General features: G+C 31.4%; 1 protein-coding gene across 21 annotated transcripts in view; it reads right to left on the bottom strand.

Annotated features, from left to right (window-relative positions):
- LOC145293059 (myotubularin-related protein 13-like) overlaps positions 1-18,706 on the bottom strand; it is a 508,291-nt gene that overhangs the window by 129,170 nt on the left and 360,415 nt on the right. For all 21 annotated transcript variants that reach the window (XM_080139396.1, XM_080139398.1, XM_080139410.1 and 18 more), the window contains 9 exons: positions 15,486-15,648; positions 13,748-13,897; positions 13,248-13,316; positions 12,880-13,095; positions 10,313-10,423; positions 7,616-7,815; positions 4,513-4,679; positions 2,828-2,901; positions 345-540 (listed from right to left, as the gene is read on the bottom strand). In XM_080139396.1, coding sequence (XP_079995522.1) covers positions 345-540; positions 2,828-2,901; positions 4,513-4,679; positions 7,616-7,815; positions 10,313-10,423; positions 12,880-13,095; positions 13,248-13,316; positions 13,748-13,897; positions 15,486-15,648 — 1,346 coding nt within the window. The remainder of the gene's footprint in view (positions 1-344; positions 541-2,827; positions 2,902-4,512; positions 4,680-7,615; positions 7,816-10,312; positions 10,424-12,879; positions 13,096-13,247; positions 13,317-13,747; positions 13,898-15,485; positions 15,649-18,706) is intronic.

Raw genomic sequence — 18,706 nt, 5'->3', positions numbered from 1 at the left:
AATAGATATATTGACCATAGTCAAAAGGGATATAAAGGCTCTCTTTTCATTGTTCACTAAACCAAGATGTAAGGGAGCCCACCACTCTTTTCTCAGGATTACTCTACCTTTGATTCTCATCTTATAATGCTGAGTATTTAGCAAGGAAAACATCAAGTAACATTTTCTTTTAGTCTTTGTACGACTCAACTGAGGATTGAATCATGTTTTTCCAACTCATGAACACTATTAAGCCAAAATAACCATGTTTAAAAACACCTTTTCAGAAATTCAAGCAACTGTTTATTTTATATGAAATAGCAAATACAAAAGAAATGAACAGGATAAAATAGCCAGCAACTAACCAAGAGGATCACAGGGAATGCCCTTGAAAATGACCCTATAAGTGGTGAGGAAGACAGCTCCTTCAGCAGGTAATAAGCAGGGTCCACCAAGAGATCCACCCACACCTTCTTCACGTCCGTCAGGTAGGAGATATACCCGCAAACCATCCATGACAATCTCTTCTCCTGGTAGAATTGTTGGCATCAGGATTTTGGCCTGAAATAGAGATTATTACAAATTTTTACTGAGTTTGCACCAAAAGAAAGAGGCTATAAAATTTAGATATTTACATTAACATTTGCTGATTTGAAAGATATGAAATCTATTTAAAAAAAGTTTTCATTTTGATATTTCTAACTTTTCATTTCCCTAAGAAAATGATGTGGCTTTTTAAACTGTAAATATTTTTTCTAAACGATGGATGAAAACTGGAAAGAGAGCGCTATGTCAAGAAATGGTCAAAAAATGAATGAAGCAATTCTTAAAAACATTTTCTGAATTAAAATTAAAAAAAAAATAAATATGCTATTTCACATAATTTGCTAATCTTTATTTTGTAGGGAACACAGGTGAATGCATCAGGCATAATAAATATTAGCTGATATCACTTGATTTCTGTAGGCAAAGCACCTCCCTCCCAGAACACCTCCCTATGGGCAAGATTTCTACAGATGATTTACTAGTACTGATGAAGAATAGAAAAACATTTCTGTATTAAATCATTAAATAATTTGGAAATTATTATGATTAGCGAAATATCACTTCCATCATGTGGAAGTTATGTTGTGTACAGTTTTTTTTTTTTTCTTTTCTTTATTTTGTTCTAGCTGGGGATGTGGCATCTTACTGGATGCCAGATATTCATCTGCAGTCTCAGACATTCTAACAGAGAAATCTTTATAAGATTCTAACCGTCCCTAAAAGTGCAACCGTTTGTATCTCACTTGCACTTGGTTCACCAGGTATATCCACCAGGTAGTTTTTGAAATTCTTTTTGACGAGTCTAGTTGTTGCTATAATTACTGGAATGATGGAAATTTTCCTAAGATTCCAGTTCATCTAACTTGTGCTTCAGTATGCCGTCTTTATTATACATCATAGAAATACAAAGCCACGTCTAAGGAGAGAGATACACTTCTTTATCACTGACCCAAGAATTCTTGCGTGAGCTTTATAATTAAGATTTAAGATTTGAAACATTTTATTTGTGCCCAATTCCACCTCATCCTAAGGAACGAGGTTCTTTACTAGAGTTGTTTTTACACTGCTGTACTATTGAGGATCTAGTTGGAATCTTTTCCAAGTGTTGTCACTCACCTATCGTACAACAATTATGTAACAATGAAGATGACAAAAATAATAATAAAGATGCACTCGGATGTTTCTGAAGTTTTTAGATGAGACTTGATAATTTGTATTATCTAGATCATTCCAACTACTGCTCTTATCTTCAATGTTATTTGCATAACGTTTCAGTTAATTTAACCTCCAACCTTCTTCAGGTGTATCATGCCAAATACTGGAATCTTTCTGCCAAAGTCTGGAATCTGCACAAAATTTCAAATGGAATCCCTTCTTTAACCCACAAGGAGGTACCATGCTCTTGTTCTGTCAGCCATGACCGAGTAGAAGTCCCAAGTAATTCACAGTTGCATTTTAGAGTATATTGGAGGTTGAAGGTTCAATCCTCTGTGTGGGCGATACTCAAAATACAATTGCAAATTACTTAGAACTTTTTTCCAGTCATGGCTGATGATATGAGAAAACGCTACCTCCATGGATTAAATAGTGTTCTGTTCCAACGTTCAACAGAAAGATTTCCAAATTCAACAAGACACACTTGAAAATGTTGGAGAGTACACTAACCAAAACATTGTGTGAATAACAATCAAGAACAGTAATCTGAATAACACAAATAATACGATCAGATGTTGGCTAAAATATACAGTGTAAAATATATATTTTAATGATAGTTTCAAAGATTAAAAGTAGACTAATTTATAAAAGTTAATCAGATATATCCATATGCAACTAAGCCTCAAAATTAGGATTTTTGTAAAATTATTTTGTTTCTGCTCAGCCTGAGAAATTACCAAAAACAGGGATAGACAAGTTTTCTTTGATAAAATATCTAAAAGCATATAAGCCCTGCCTTCTGTCCCAACATGTCTACATTGATTCCTAAGAAAACAAATTCCTATCAAACTCATCCATCTACCTATATCACAAAATAACTTTTTCAGTTTCAAGTCAACAATTATCATCTACACAAATATAATGGTTAACAATGGGTATAGAATAGAAGGAAGAGGAAAAATGAGCAAAGAAAAAAGTGGATTTCCATCAAATTATTAAAAAACTCATATCTCTGCAATACATGTTTCATTTCAAAATAGCAGGTCACTCAGAAAAAAAAAAAAATTGACAGATAAGATTATGTCAAGGTTTTAAGAAGTAATATTAAAAAAAAAATACATACACACAGCATATGATTGTTTCTTACCTTTTGTGTGGGTGGCAATCGTTTGCTCTCTCTGTGTATTGATTCTAATGTTTCAATGTGCATAGCGACCACACCTAGAAATAAAATTTAATCAAAATGTACAAAAAATTGCCCAGGAAAAAATAAAACAAGTTGATATTTCTTAGATGAAGTATTATTTATACAAAACTGAGTGAAAAGTGTTGCTACATTTGCATAAGTGCTAGTTTATTGCACATACAGAATACAATTAGAATAGTTTAAACTGCAGCAAATACCTGCAGCAGTTGATGCATCAGCATGTATATTTCTTCACCTGATGCATGATTTGAAAGTCACACACAGATTAATGTGGAACATAACCTAATCTGGAAACTTATACTTTATGAGTTTGAAGTGTGTCATGATGTAGAACCACCACCAACATTTGTTGCATAAAATGTGAAGGAACAGTTGTTCACAGTAAAAACTTTTAAGGTGGTCACCACTTATCAAGGCCCGGAAGCCACTAGGGGATACGGGTTATTGCATGTACAGTACGTTAATGTTGAGCTTTGATAGAGTGTCTACTTATGGGGGCGGTTCATCAGGAATTTGTTTATGGTGGACTTTAAGACATCCAAGTTGTTAGGTGGAAAACAGACAGACGGAACAGAGTTCCATAGGTTTACACTTCTAAGAAAGAAGCTTTGTTCATGGAATCTACATTTTGGTTTTGGCACAGATAAAGTTTGTAAGTACCTAGATGATGCAAGGTCTCAAACCTAACATTCCTAGAATGTAACATTAGGAACCTTAAGTCAGTTAACTAGTGTCAATTTTAACAAAGGTCACATTTAGTACATGTAAGAATGACCTTAATTTGCAAACAGAATCATTGCCAGAGATGGCTGCATAAAGACAAGGCAACAGGCAGAGATCAAACGCTGTAAACAGAAAAGAATATGAAGATATGACGTCACGTTTTCATATCCATTCTGTCCGGGAAGCCATGCAAACAAGACACAGACAATGATAATCTGATAATCTCAGTGAATGTTACCAATGTGGCTGTCTGTCAGCATCATTTATTTTCTTAAGTTTCAGAAGTAAATAATTATTAAGATAACATTAGTTTCTTTTCCCTAAGTAAATTCTCTACAAATAAAACCTTTAAAAAAAGCTCAACAGACGTCCCCCTGTGCATGTGTTATAGAAATTGATAACGATTAATAAGAGTGTCCTTTATGCATGAAAAGTTTTGTTTCAGTTACACAGACAAGACAACTGACAACCACTAGCCAAAACAGCCACTCATGAAATGAAGCAGAGAGAAACAGTGACGATGAAGAAAATAAAAAATAAAAACTCTGTATAAACACCAACAAGCACATATGTACAAAGACATTTTATTTGGTTTATTGATTACTCATTAATGAAAATGTTACAATACTCCAAGCCAGCAAGACAAATCCTGCTGAGGCCAAGACACTAATTTTGGCTTCACTAAACTAAAAGACTGTACAGGACCAAGAACCAATAGTAAATTTTTAAAATGGCTACTTCACAAGTTATTTTCTTGTGAATACATATTAATCTCATATAGTAATAATAAAAAAAGGGAATATTTTGTAAAAGAAATAATTTACCAATCTGTTTAGGAGTGAATTCCTATGATATTGTTAAACTAAAATTGAATCATGATTGATGAAATGATTATGTCGTACCTGGAATCATCTGATGCAGTGACTTGAGATGATCTTGAGTTACACTGCTATCACTGCAGACTTTATCCACAAATCGAGTGACGAATCGAATGACGTTGGCGCCAACATCTGATGCTTCCGTTTCATCAAAACCACTTTCAGCATCAAGACTGTCACTCTCAGCAAGACTAAAAAGATGAAATCAATTCACATTTACAAGTTTACCACATGATGTTTGATTACAAGCAGATTTCATTAATATGTGAATAACCATTATAGATATACAAAAAGAAAATTTATAGAAGGGGGGGGAATAAAGACTGGATATAAAAGTTTCTACAGTGTGTGTGTATTTTCTATAAATATAGAAGTCAATGTGTGCGTGTGTTCTAGAAATTGAGAAATAGGATTAATAAAGGTAATTTTTCTTCAAAGAATTTAAAGACGCCATATAAGTTTTTCTTTGATTCCATTTGAGGGCACTAAAGCCATGATTTGCTGAATTTCAATTCTTTCTCAAGAAACCTTGAGTTTTAGACATTTTCTAGACTCAAAATCATGTAATGGATTTTTATCAAAATTGGAATAAGAATTCCAGATATAAGGTTTAATATAATTATATTTGGATTTTAAAGCTTATAAAGTGACATCAAACTGTACTGTGTGGAGAATTCATTTTACTCGTCCCAAGACAGATATCCTTCGTGTGTGTGTGTGTGTATAAACCACATCAAATGTAAGCGAGCAAATGTCTTGCAAATTCACCAAAAATCATATTTTTAATTTGCAATAAACCATTGTTTCTGCTTACCACCAAGATACCTATTTAAAATGTATGAGGCATTTTATTTCTTGATGAAGCCATTCAGTTCTCTTAAAAAAAAAAAGAAAAAAAAGGAAAAAGGTAGCCCTCCAGATAGGAAAAAAAAAAAACATGGTATATTCCACATTCATTTTATATTTTTTTCATTATATAAAGGTATGTTTTTTTTCACAAAGTTTTTTATTTACACCCATACTTGTATTCCCTCACATTTGATGTGGTTTATAATAGTAAAATATTTTATAGTTCTAGTATTACACTATTAAGCTTTTAAAAAGCTTTGTGTTATTAAAATTTATATTTGAAAGAAAAAAAAATGTCATATATATACACACACACACACATTAAAATGAGAACATTTCAATATACACCCCCCTCCGGATTCCAATACAATTACCAATTCTGTTCTAAATTCTTGATTCCAATACAATTACAGATTCCAATTCCAAATTTTTTTTTAATTTTTTAAAAAGTTTGTGTGTGTGTGTGTGTGTGTATGGTGGAGGTTGGATTGCCATAAACACTTATATACTATGTGCATATATTTTCACAAATGTAAAAATATACTTATGGGTATTAGCTATGGATTTTATTTTTTAATTTAAAAATAAATAAATATTTATCATTTCATCATTAATAAGAGCCATGGAAGATTGAGTTTTAAACAAAAACAAAGAAATAAATGCAATAAAAAATCGTTTTGGACATCGGAAGTTAGGATAGAAAATTTTCCGATTCTAATACTGAAAAAACAACTCGGATGTTTTCACTTCACAATTCACACACACAAGGATAATTTTATATATGAAGTACCTATTTACAATGCCTCCCCACAGGACAGTTTTAGACACAAGGGTCATTTTTTAACATGGAGAAAAGGTATAAAAATAAAAATCGTCTCAGTCGTGAAGGATTTCTCCACCACTGAAAGCGAACGCGAAATGAAAGTGCCGCATTTGAAGAACAGATACTACACTTTGATCTTGACCAACCAATGAAGTAAACTAACAATTTCCCTATTGCTTTGACATGGATAGCTTTCTAATGAAAAGCTACACAGATCTACTTTGGCATCAATTTAGACCAATCATTATGTTTCTTTGTTTAAAATTAAAGCTCATTAAACATGTTGCACTATTTTTCACTATCACTGTTCACCCCTGAGTGATTCAATTTTCAGTACAATTACTTCTACATACATAATTTGCATATAAATCAAGACATGTAAAGACGTACTATATTTAAATCTAATTTATAAAACTCTATGTCAAGTGCATCTTCCCCAAGACACAAGATCGCACAAGGCAGGTCAAATGATTGCATTTTTTGTAGACTATTTATAAGTTTTTAGCTGCTAAGAGGTCAAAATTTTTTTTAAATTGGAACTTGGCAGGTGTAAGTTGACTTAAAGTGCTCTTCTATGCATGCGCAAATGTACGTTTACATGTTAAAGTTGGTTCATTTTTAACTATTTCTTATTTTCATCTAATGATAGCTGAAATGGTAACAACTAAGGCTGGAGTGCTAAATGCTTTGGTTTCGAGTTTTTAATTTTTGAAATCACTACAATATATTGGGTAATATATTATAATCAATACAAAATTGGCTTTATAATAATAAATACCAAATCTTCATAAATTAAAATATCATATTTAAGCATATTTTATGCCCAGGCAATACCAGGCGACCTGCTAGTATATTACAAAAATAATCTGTATAGAAATATGTACTATTTTTTGCAGTTACCAATTATTATATAGTCAAAAGGTGAAAAAAAGAGCATCCATTGCTCTGTTCAAACATGAGTTTTGTTATAAACTGGGTCAAGTATTGTTACAACATGAGAAAATGTCAGATCAAACTAGTCCATAGTCATAGCAAATGCAATGATGACCATGCTTATATAAACGATACAAAATAATTATCAGCAATACATATGTACATTGTTTAACAATATATTTTTATTTACAGCTTTTTATTTCTATTTATTATTTTTCATTTATTTCTATTATTTTTCATTTAAATCTAATCTATATTTTATTCAATCAAATCCAGAATTTGTTTTTATACAACATATCCTGATCACACTTTCAATTAAAACTAGATAAAAACACAAAATAGTACATTTTTTATAGAGACAATTATTTAAACTTCCCTACAACAAAAAAAAAATGCCTTTACATTACATTAATAAACAAAAAAAAATATGAGGATGCTCTTCATTATAAAATAATATGAACTGAATAAAAGTGAATCCGTAATTTGCAATAAGTTATTAAGTTGAAGAACGTCATCAAATACCTTGCTGTTATGTTGCTGTTACTTGCACATTTCTCATCAAAACCAACTCCAGAGTTCTTCTCACGCCGATTGACATCCAAAGGAATTAACATATAAACCATTCGGTTTGCATAATGAATTGCTTGACTGTAGACGGTTGATTCTTCATTGTTAATCATTTCTTCTTGTTGATCTTTGCTCAGTGTTGGCCAAATTCGCAACTTAAAAAAAAATGGGTGCAAATGAGAAAATGTCATGAATTGTGTAATTAATGAACACACTTGGATTTATTAGTCAAACAGCCAATAAAAATTGAAAACTTCAGACAATTATTTTGTACAACTCAAGTTTTAATAATATACAAAGCATTCTTACTACAAAAAGAGCTTATGTATTTGTAATTATTGGTGTCATTTAATACTATTTTCCCTTTAAATAATATTCAGAGCTTTGGTCTTACACATACTTTATTATAATAGCAAGAATTTTTTTATATTGACATTGGTGGAAGAGCAGGTCTTGTGTTTTTGGCATCAAATGAAATGGGTTGGAAATTGAATGTGCTTCTTTTCCCAACTAGAATTCAGTGAGGGGGCGGGGTCACATACCAATGGTCATTTGATACTACAGTTTACAAAGATGTCTCCCTTGGCCAGGAGTTTTAATAAAGAACTGAACTGTGAACCATTGTGTTTTATTCTACAACAATGCTGGTCTGTAGTACACAGTGTAAATTAAAGATGGTAGAGACACACACACACATGGCATTGTTGCAGAAAACAAAGGCAAGTTTAGTTGGTTGATAGTTACTGTTTTATGGCATATCAACCCTTTCAAGGTTATTTAATGCCAAATTCAAGAATTTTGGTAAAAGTTTTTATGCTTCAAGTTCTTTATATCTTCAAATATTTATTCATGGTGTTTAGTTTGATTTTCATAGAAAGGAAATTGTTATTTTTGTTTTTGACTTTACAAGAAATGAGTGTTTCTTTCCCTTTGCAAAACTCAAAATAATAACATAAATGTTTGGTACATTTTTGGTCAGGATTGGTTGGTTGTTTTTGTTTTACGGCATATCAACCCTTTTCGGGTTATTTAATGCCGAATCCAATGATTTTGAAAAAAAAATTTTTTAATAAAATATATTTGTTGTTTTCACGTCGGTTTCTATTTAACCCATAGTTGAGACCCTAACAGGTACTACCACTCCGGGTCAGAGTGGACCTGGGAGCAATGGTAATTAAAGGGTGGCTCCACACTTGCCAAAGCCCACAAGCTGGGGCTTCACCACTGGATATAGTTTAAGGTCATATCCAGGACCCCCATTGAGGGACTTTTACCCTCTGCAGGGGGGCAGTCGGCATATTCTAATACCCCACCAACAGGGCCATTTTGGTCAGGAAGATAGTATCTTCAGGTAGTCTGATCTGGTAGTATCAGATGCCTTAACATGTATTACCACTTGAGGCCAAAGAGGACCTGGGAGCAATGGTAACTAAGGGGCAACTCCACATACCTCAAATAGGGCCGCTTTTAAAAAGGCGTGAGTGACAATACAAATTTATAAAACAGTAAAACAATTCTTTTTTAATTTAGGGCAGGCATGTCAAACATGCGGCCCATGAGTCGCATGCAGCTCATTGTAGACATGCTTGCGGCCCTCACACACAAATGATCTGCTTTTCTCATAGGCAGGGGTTTGGTACGTTTCAGCATAGTAGAAGTGGGAGAAGATAATTTTCAGTCAAATGAAGTCTTATAAAAAAAACACATCTAAACTAAATAATTTAGCCTAAAGAGGTATAATAATGAGCTTTAAAAATCGCTGGTGAAAAAAATAAAAAATTTTATTTAATGTGTCCAACTCTGCAATCCCCCATGACAATATAAATCGATTCATATGGCCTTGAGGAGACTGAGTTTGACATGTCTACTTTAGGGTCCCCAAAAGATTAAAAACTATTATAAGTTGCTGATATGATTTTCATATTAAATATACTACATAGCCAAGCATTGGCTTCAGGAGTAATAGAAAAAAAAAAAAAGATTTTAGCTAACTTTTGTTAAAAACAATTGAAATTTGTTCTAAAATGTAAAAAACTGCTGTCTTACCAAAAAATATTTTAGAAAAATAGGTACAACATATTTTCGAAGAAAACAATTACTAGAGATGAATAAGCTTGAAGTAAATATTGTTTGAATAACTAAAAAACAGATAAAATTTTATTCTAATTAGTAAAGATGTCACTGAATATGAAACAGAACAATTACTAGCAAAAACCACAAAATATGTGTGAAAAATCGGTTTCCTAATCCCTGCATTCATTACCTAATTAGCACTTGTTGGTTGATTTAGCATCTCTGGCTCTTACCTTCTTATTTATAAATTTAACTAGTTGATAAAAATAAAAGGCAAAGGTAAATTGAAATACAAAAATAAAAGTAAAAAGACTTGTGCATTTCATAGTATATATATAAATATATAGTGCGTTATAAATGAATTTCCAAGTTTAATACCTTAAAGTACATTATTTTTAATCTACCATAAATATTTTTGCTTTAAAAGACTTAAGATTTTAGAAAACTTTATCTCTTAGTTTTATTAAATGAAAAATACATAAAACTTCATTAAAATCAAGACTAATCTTCTATTTTCCAAATTGGAAGAAACATTTTGTTTGTTTTCATTCTTAATTTGAAACTTAAAATCCTCCATACCTGTTCAGCAGCTATGTCAAGAGCTCCTATCTCTTTTGGTCGGTAGATACAAGATGCAGATCTCCGGTTGATATCTGGGGTGCAGGATTTGCTACGCGAGGCATCCAAACTCTAAAACAATAAAATTTTAAATAATTCTTGTTGAAAATAAATTTGTGAATACAAAATATTACTCACTATTCAAACAATTTCTTTTAAATATTCGTGTTGATGAGAGTAGGCTAATCATTTATGTTACAAAGCTTTGGTTGGGTAAACAGTATACACATTGAAAGTAAATGAGGAAAAGGCAAACTGAAGATTTGAAAGGATTCAGTTAAAGATGACTTCAAGCAACGATAAATTGAAACTAATGTAAATGATCAGAGTTTCATAAAGAAAAAATTACCTATGCTGCCATGACCACCATGCAACCAACATCTGATGTGAAAGATACATTAAACAAAGCTATGATAGTAAACCTAAAATAGGGTTGTGAGGATAGAAATAGTGAAGCTGGCAAATTTGCCATCTAATCCACAATGTTGGATTAGAAAATAGACCTTAGGTTTATTCTCGTTTCCCTTATTTTGTCCTTTCCATGGGAGAAGAATTGCCATTTTTTTTTTTTTTGTTGTCAGAATCTATCCATATAACACTTATCATTGGCTAGTTTTTTTTTTATCTTGATATAGTATTTTTTAACTCCTTACATTAAGTGGCTTTATAACTTATCTAGAGCAATTTCCATAAATCGAAATAAAAATTATTAAAAATTAAAAAATAACAGTCAACAACGGTGAAATCCAACCTAAAAATAATCTTCAGCTTACATATCCATTCTTCAACAGTGGTTCTATGAGTAGCTAGAGATTTCCAAGATGTGACCCTCATAAATTCTAATAGAATCAAAGATTAGCACAGCTAAACTCTTCAGGAGTAATAGCTGCCACAAGGACATGCATAAATGGTAAAGATAACTACTGTCAAGTTGAATCACATTGATATAAAGAAATCCAAAATCCAAATTCTTATTTTTTAAATGTCTTTTCTATTTAAAGAAATTTAATTTACTTTTTATAATTTGGCAAAAAGAGATGCTGAATTTGTTTAACAAATAGACATTAAAATCTTATATTTGCTGTGCCTGTCTGTTTGGCAATGCAATTGAAAACAAAGTTATGCACAACCACCAAAAATAACTTTTCTGGAGATAAAATTTTACAAGGAATCAAAGGATTCATCTGTATTATTTTCATGCCAGCAGGATACAAATTAGTGACGAAGGGGAGGAACCTGAGTAAATCAGAAAAAATATTTTTTTTTCTGAAAAGACAAACATCATGAATTTGTTCTCCATTGTTTAAAAAATAAAATAGCATTTAGATTTGAGGATGATTTCACAACTAACTCTCTGAAATTCAATATTAAAGTAAAATAGATCTAGTAATTTACAAATTTTAATAAATTGGAACAATTATTAAAATAAAATTTTTTAAACCTTTGTAAAGTTTGTATTTATTTACAAGAATATTTATTTTGTATATTTGGCACAGTTTAACATTCCATTGTGAGGAATGTTGTCCTTTATGCAACGTACGCTTTAAAGTCCATTTTGTTTATCTTGTGAATAGCCAAGCGATCATGAGAGAGTACTTAAATGTTTTTATTATTTCTTTTTAGGGTGTCCTCTCCCAATTCTTAAAAACAAAAAACAAAGGGAGACAATAGCGTTATGTTTTAAGTTTTTTTTTTTTTTGTTGTTTTTTAGAGTGTGGAATCATAGGGTTCAATATTGGAAGACTGAGAATACAGAGGTCCTTAATCATTCCTAGATATTCACTGGAAAATCCACAAAATATCAATTATAATAGTTTTGGAATACTTTTCAAATATTATTAATTTAACTTGACCTTTTAAACCCATGAGAAATAGAAAAAGTTATAAACTGTTGATTTTATACCAAATTGATGGTCGAATATGGTTAAATTTGTACTGATATTTGCATTAAATACTAACTTCTATTAATCCCTGTGCATCCAATGGATATCATAACACTTAGTTAATTTCACTTTATCATAAAGGTCTATGCAAAAATTTCAGCCACATTGGTTCAGTAGTTTCCAAGAAAACTTCTGAAGTAAATGTGGTATTGTGGTTACTAATCCCTATTACTATTCGATACCGAGTATCGAAGATACCATAATAGTTAGTCCACTACACCTTATAATAAAGATCCATACAAAATTTCAACCAGATCGCCAAGAAGTTTCCAAGAAACAGTGGAATGGACAAACAAAGAGAAATATAATATAGAAATTTAACTTGACATTTGTTTTCCCTTTATCTAAAATAAAATTTCAAATATTTAAAAAGTAGCAAAATTTTAAATTACTTTTACACAAAATAAAATACCCCACACTTAAATTACAGAAATAAAATTAAACTATTAAACTTTCATATAAAGAAATGAAAAGATATTGTGTGAGTAGATTCATTAAGTAACGGATAAAAGCAAAAGTGTCAAAAAATTAAAATTTGAAAAGACAGAAGTCATCATCATCAACATTATTAATATGAATACTCACCCTGTCACGACTCACCTCCCGCAAGAGATTAGCACTCTTTGCCTCTTCTCGAGTGTGTTCAGAGACAAAATGCTCCTCATAATGCGGTAGGTAAAGTTGTCGGATCTGCTTCTGAACATCCAAGTAGAATGCGGCTTCCCAAAACTGCTGATTCCTCCAAACCGCATGTTCTTGCACACAAGTGTAAGCAAATTGGATTACGCCTGTGCACAATTTCTATTGGGGGAAAAAAAAAAGAAAGGTAAATTAAAGACAAGATTTGTGGATAAAACAAAATCTGCAGCTTTGTTTGAAATCATATTGTATCCATCTAAATGATAATTGAAATGATAGCAAGTCAAGCACATCAATAATTGTCTAATACTTACTCTGCAGAAGGAGGTAGCCAGAGGTAGAATAGCATATGCAACTCCATTTTCATCCATGCTAGAATCATCCTGGAAGAATTATTTAAATTATCATTTCAATAATATTCAGATAATAGTAATCGTAAAATACTGGGATAAAAAATAATGTCATAAATGCGAAACTAATCTTTGCTGTATTATAGAAAAACTATGCAAAAAGCATTTTACAGGAAATTTCTTGTGTAATACAAGTTCTTTACAAATGTTTGCTTTCAAGTGATTTTGCCTTGAATCATTTCTTGATTAGAACAGGAAATTACGGTCGCTAAACAAAAAGAGAAAGGAGAGAATTCACAATCACATTATCTATTTCTATAATTTTAAGAGATGCACAACATCTTTCATTTAAAAAAGAGAAAATAAAATTGCAATGGTAGGTGCTTTTAATTTAGGTGCCTCGGGGAAGAGGAAAATTCAGAACTGAAACAATGAGTTAACATATGAGAGATGGGTGGACTGACCTGTAGAGCACAGTTTAGCAGGCGTACAACCAATTCAAATTGTTGGTGCTCAAGCATAGCCCTGTTGCTTTGGATATGGTAGCTAAGTTCTTGAGTGAGAGCTAATCGAGCAACTTTACTATTCAGGGCTCGTAAAACAGCAGGGAAGATCTACAAAACAAAATAGAATCAGCTTTTACTTTAAAAAAAAAAAAAAAAAATTGGGTTTAACAATATAATAACTAAAGTTCAAATAACAAAAGATTCAATTTATATATGGACATTGAACAAATATTCTCCATTCACACAATCTTTTGGACAAATTTTTCTATGTAATAAAAATGAGATAAAATGTACTACTAAAATTCATACATATATAAGTCATAGGCAGTTCAAATTCATATTTCATGAGGGTAAAAATGATAGTCACTTAGATAGTGGGATTGCAAAGCCTTTCTTCACTTAAAAATCTTCACGCACAGGCATTACTGAAACACAAATTTGATGCAATGGTTACAGATGCTGACTGAACTCATCAGGTCGGGTTTGAGTTCCATTTTGACTCTTGCATCATTTTCACTAATGTCATTTAAAGTGTACGAATCCAGATATCCTCTCCTACTACATACTAAATAGTAAGGCAGATTCAATTTTCTCCCAATGTATTTTCCTAAACAAAAGATGATCATTGGCGAGAATTGATAGTTTTCTGGAATAATATGATTGCCTGGAACAGATGCCTAGGAGAAATTCTTTTAATCTATATTTAATTTTAATAACAATATACTTTGTTGTTTTTATTTTTTAATTCTTGTTAAAAAGTACATTAAAACTAGATAACCTTAACCAATCGCTTTATTTGAAAGTGGTTTAAAATAAAAAATTGAAAGAAAAAAAAAACTGATTAAGTGCTTGAACTACCTTTTAAACTTTTTTATTTAAAAAAAATCTGTTGAAATCTGATTTAGTTGGTATCATTTTTTTTTTTTAACTCAGGATTGTTCTTTGAGGATCTATATTAATAGATTATGAAATATACTGATGAAGAAAATCATTTACATTATGTATCTTTGCTTAAACATAATTTTAATAAAAATGTTTTTTTTTTTTGTTTTTTTTTTAGAAACGTGTGTGTATATGGAAAATAACAGTTGAGTATTGATTTCTGGAACATGTTCAGACATTTGAAATATATACAATTAGGGTGTTTATTTTTATAGAAGCTGCAAACTTTAAATTAAAATGAATCATAGAAAAATATTTTTATTAGACAAATATGTAGTTTATTCCAAAGATTAATTCTATAGGTCCAATTTTCACAAACTAAATTAAATTAGGCTGTATTTCAGCAATAATACATTGAATGTGGTCTTCCGTCTATTGTGTCTGGTGTATCAGCATAGATACGGGACTTTTTATATCCCCAAAGAAAATAATCTAATGGGGTTAAATTACATGAAAACAATGGCCAGTTGACAGGTTCATTTTGTGAAATTATTCATTCATCAGATGTTTCTCTCAATAAATTGATTGTATCACACTGTGTGGCATGTGGCTCAATACTGATGAAATCACATAAGTTGCCAATCAAGCTGAACTAAACCAATAGTTGTCAAATTTGCAATTAAAGAAAATAGAGTTGCCAATTTAAAGTTTGCTGCCTCCTATAAAAACACCATATACACACACACAACTTCTCTCTTTGAAAAACAGAATTGAATTGTAAAAATTATTGAACTGCATCTAAACAACAACTCACTTTTCTTGCATCTGAGATCTTATTTTCAAATATAAAATTGATGCAGTTGCGCAAAACTTCCAATCGGCGAGCATTGTTATCCACAATTTTTTGTTTGTCAACAACGGATGAAATTGGTGGACCCATTGGCACAATTCTGGGTTGTTGAGGACGAACAATTAATCTGTAAAATAGAACACAAAATGAGAGTAGAACCAATTTAGGTACACACAGACACATACATTTGGTAGCAATATTTTTATATATGTATTTAAAAAAAAATTAAAATAATTATTAAAACGCAATTTAATTAAAATAATAATTATTAGTTTCAAACTAATTCATACAAAAGGTTTGTGTTTCACATATTTTCTATTCTAGATTTGAGAATGAGAAAAATTGAAACAATCATAAAATAATAATTTAAAAAATTAAAGGAAGTGCAAGTTGTGATTAATCAAATTATGCAGGTCTCATGTATGCAAATGTGAAATTTTAACAAGTTTGTTTGCATCCACTATCCCATTGGTGTCATACTGATCACTTTGTAAGCTATGTAGCAATAAATGACATCATCAGTAAAGATCTGGATATAGTTGGATTCTCTCCTAAAAACCCATAGGCCTCATGTATCGTGATAGACAGTAACCAGATGGAGTTACTTTTACCAGCTTCTTTAAATGGGGATGGAAGGGCTTTTTGATTCGAGATACTACTTGTGCAAAAACATTTTTCGACTAGTAATCTGATGGTATAGACAAAAGATTAAAAAATGCATGCAGATTATCTTTGTTCCAGTGGGAGTAGAGGCTTCTGGGGTTGTTAGCTCTCATTTAATTGTGTTTATTCATAAGATTATATTATATATTGTTTACATGATAGCAAAATGAACTCAGATAATCACAAAATAATTCTGTCATTGATAAATTTTTTTTTTTTTTTTTCAAATTTAAATATTAAAATTAGAAATTCCTAAATTCAAAAATTTAAAAATTTTGTTTTATCAAAACAAAAAGTTAATTTAAAAAAAAAAAAAAAAAAAAAAGCCTTTGAATTATTTGGGAAATGCATAACATTTTATATTTCTATTAAACAAATCTTATTTCATGGTTGAATTAAAAATATATAATGAAAATGATTGAATTAAAAATATATAATAAAAACATAAGCTAGGTATCATTTTATAATGATTACAACCATGTCATGTATTGATTAGGTGACTGTGTGTGTGTGTATATATATATATATATATATATATATATATACATACACACACACACAGCATTATGACGTTGATGCACCAGTTCTCAATAGATCACTAAAGTTAAGCAATATTGAGCCGGGTCAGTACCGGATGAGCGACCATTTGAGAATAGTAAGTGGATGTAAGAGGATATTGACATTTTCCTGAAAGAACTACAAAAAGTTTTCCATAAACTGTTTTTACCATTTGCTTATATATTGTAGTCAATGGCATTCACCCTAAGCGAATTGAACTAATCTCTCCAATTCTCTCTCCTCTGATCTTGAGCACGTAGTACAATGGGGAAAGGAGTGGCTGGTTACTTTTAATGCATCTAAAACCAAGCTTCTCTCTTTACATCATCAACATTCTAATTAACATTTGTCATCAATTGAAATGAATGGCTCTCGTCTTCAGGAGGCCTCAAGTTTGGACAAGCTTCTGGGCTTGACCATTACTCCTGATCTTAAATGGAACACGTATATCAAATCTGTTGCCAAGGCCGCTGGAAAAATGGTGGGATCTTTCTATCGATCCAGTAGATATCTCAATGCTGATGCTATTCTCTACCTATATAAGAGCCAGGTACGTCCAAGGATGGAATACTGTTGCCACATCTGGGCAGGAGCTGCTAGAAAGGACTTGTCCTGCCTTGATAGAGTTTAAAATAGACTTCGTAGCCTCGTAGGAGATGTCCTTTTCTCCTCCTTGCAACCTCTATCTCACAGAAGAGATGTTGCGAGTTTGTCTCTGATGTATCGTTATTTTCATGGAAAGTGTTCAACTGAGCTTCAATCTATGGTCCCCCCTCGCCAAACTTTCACAAGAAACACTCGTCTAGCTGTAAACACTATCAATAATTTCCCCCACTCTTTATCTGTGCCTAAACCTAAACGTAGATTCCATGAACAAAGCTTCTTTCTTAGAACTGCACGCCTGTGGAATTGTCTTCCGTTTTCCTGCTTTCCGGCTGACTACAATATGGTTGTGTTCAAGTCTAAAGTAAATAAGTTCTTGATAAGCCGTTCCATATAAGTTATTAAATTTACCAAATTTTCATTACTAATGATTACTATATTGACCAATTTCTACTGTACACTCTTTAACCCTTATCCTTGAGTGGCCTCTGGGCCTTGATAATGTGGTGATGCCTTTGTAAAAAAAAAAAAAAAAAAAAAAAAAAAGTCTAATGTCATTATTTCCCCTGATGGGGATAGACATGCGATAAAGAATCACTTATTAACTTGATAATTTCATGAAACTTCCTCCTTCAGTAGAAATCAGTTCAATTCGCTTAGGGTGAATGCCATTGACTACTATATATAAGCAAATGGTAAAAACAGTTTATGGAAAAAATCGTCAATTTAGGCACCAAGAACTCGACATTAACAACTAATCAGTGTACAATCATTTCTAAAACCATACATTTCTTTTTTTCAAATAAAAACTTATCGTCAATACTGGGATTCAACATCAATTAGAAACCTTAAACATATTATCAACACCAAAATGAGGAAACATATGTATAGATTAATAGCAGTGTGTAACTTTGGAATGATTTGTTAAACTTTAACTGAAGATGATTCCAAATGAGAATAACAAAGGAATCTTATAAAATGAAAAATGCCTCAATTATAAAACGAAAATGTTTCAAACGCGATCTTATAAAAGGTTTGCAATCTTTAGGAAAGTGAGGAGAACTTAAAAAGCAAAGACCTTAAAATAGAATTCTTTCAGAAGAGAAGTACGTCCTTCAGATGTAACTTTTGAGTTTTTCGGAACAAAGCTTTAGAAAAGACTTCCACTTTCGTTTTGTGGGAGGACAGCAGAAACAAGCAATGGCTATGTAAAAAGGAACAGTTACAGAGATGAACATGCAAAAATTACACACCTTAAAGAGAACATTGCTATATAAGGAGAGTGTAATCATAAAATTTTCAAGTTGAAAGAAACAAGAAAAGCATGCCATTATTTTTGTTTTACTACTTAAGCACATTCA

The sequence above is a fragment of the Euprymna scolopes genome, chromosome 14 (assembly GCF_053919585.1).
Source record: "Euprymna scolopes isolate OS-2025 chromosome 14, ASM5391958v1, whole genome shotgun sequence".
Taxonomy (NCBI): domain Eukaryota; kingdom Metazoa; phylum Mollusca; class Cephalopoda; order Sepiida; family Sepiolidae; genus Euprymna; species Euprymna scolopes.
This window is presented reverse-complemented; position numbering and strand designations above follow the sequence as displayed.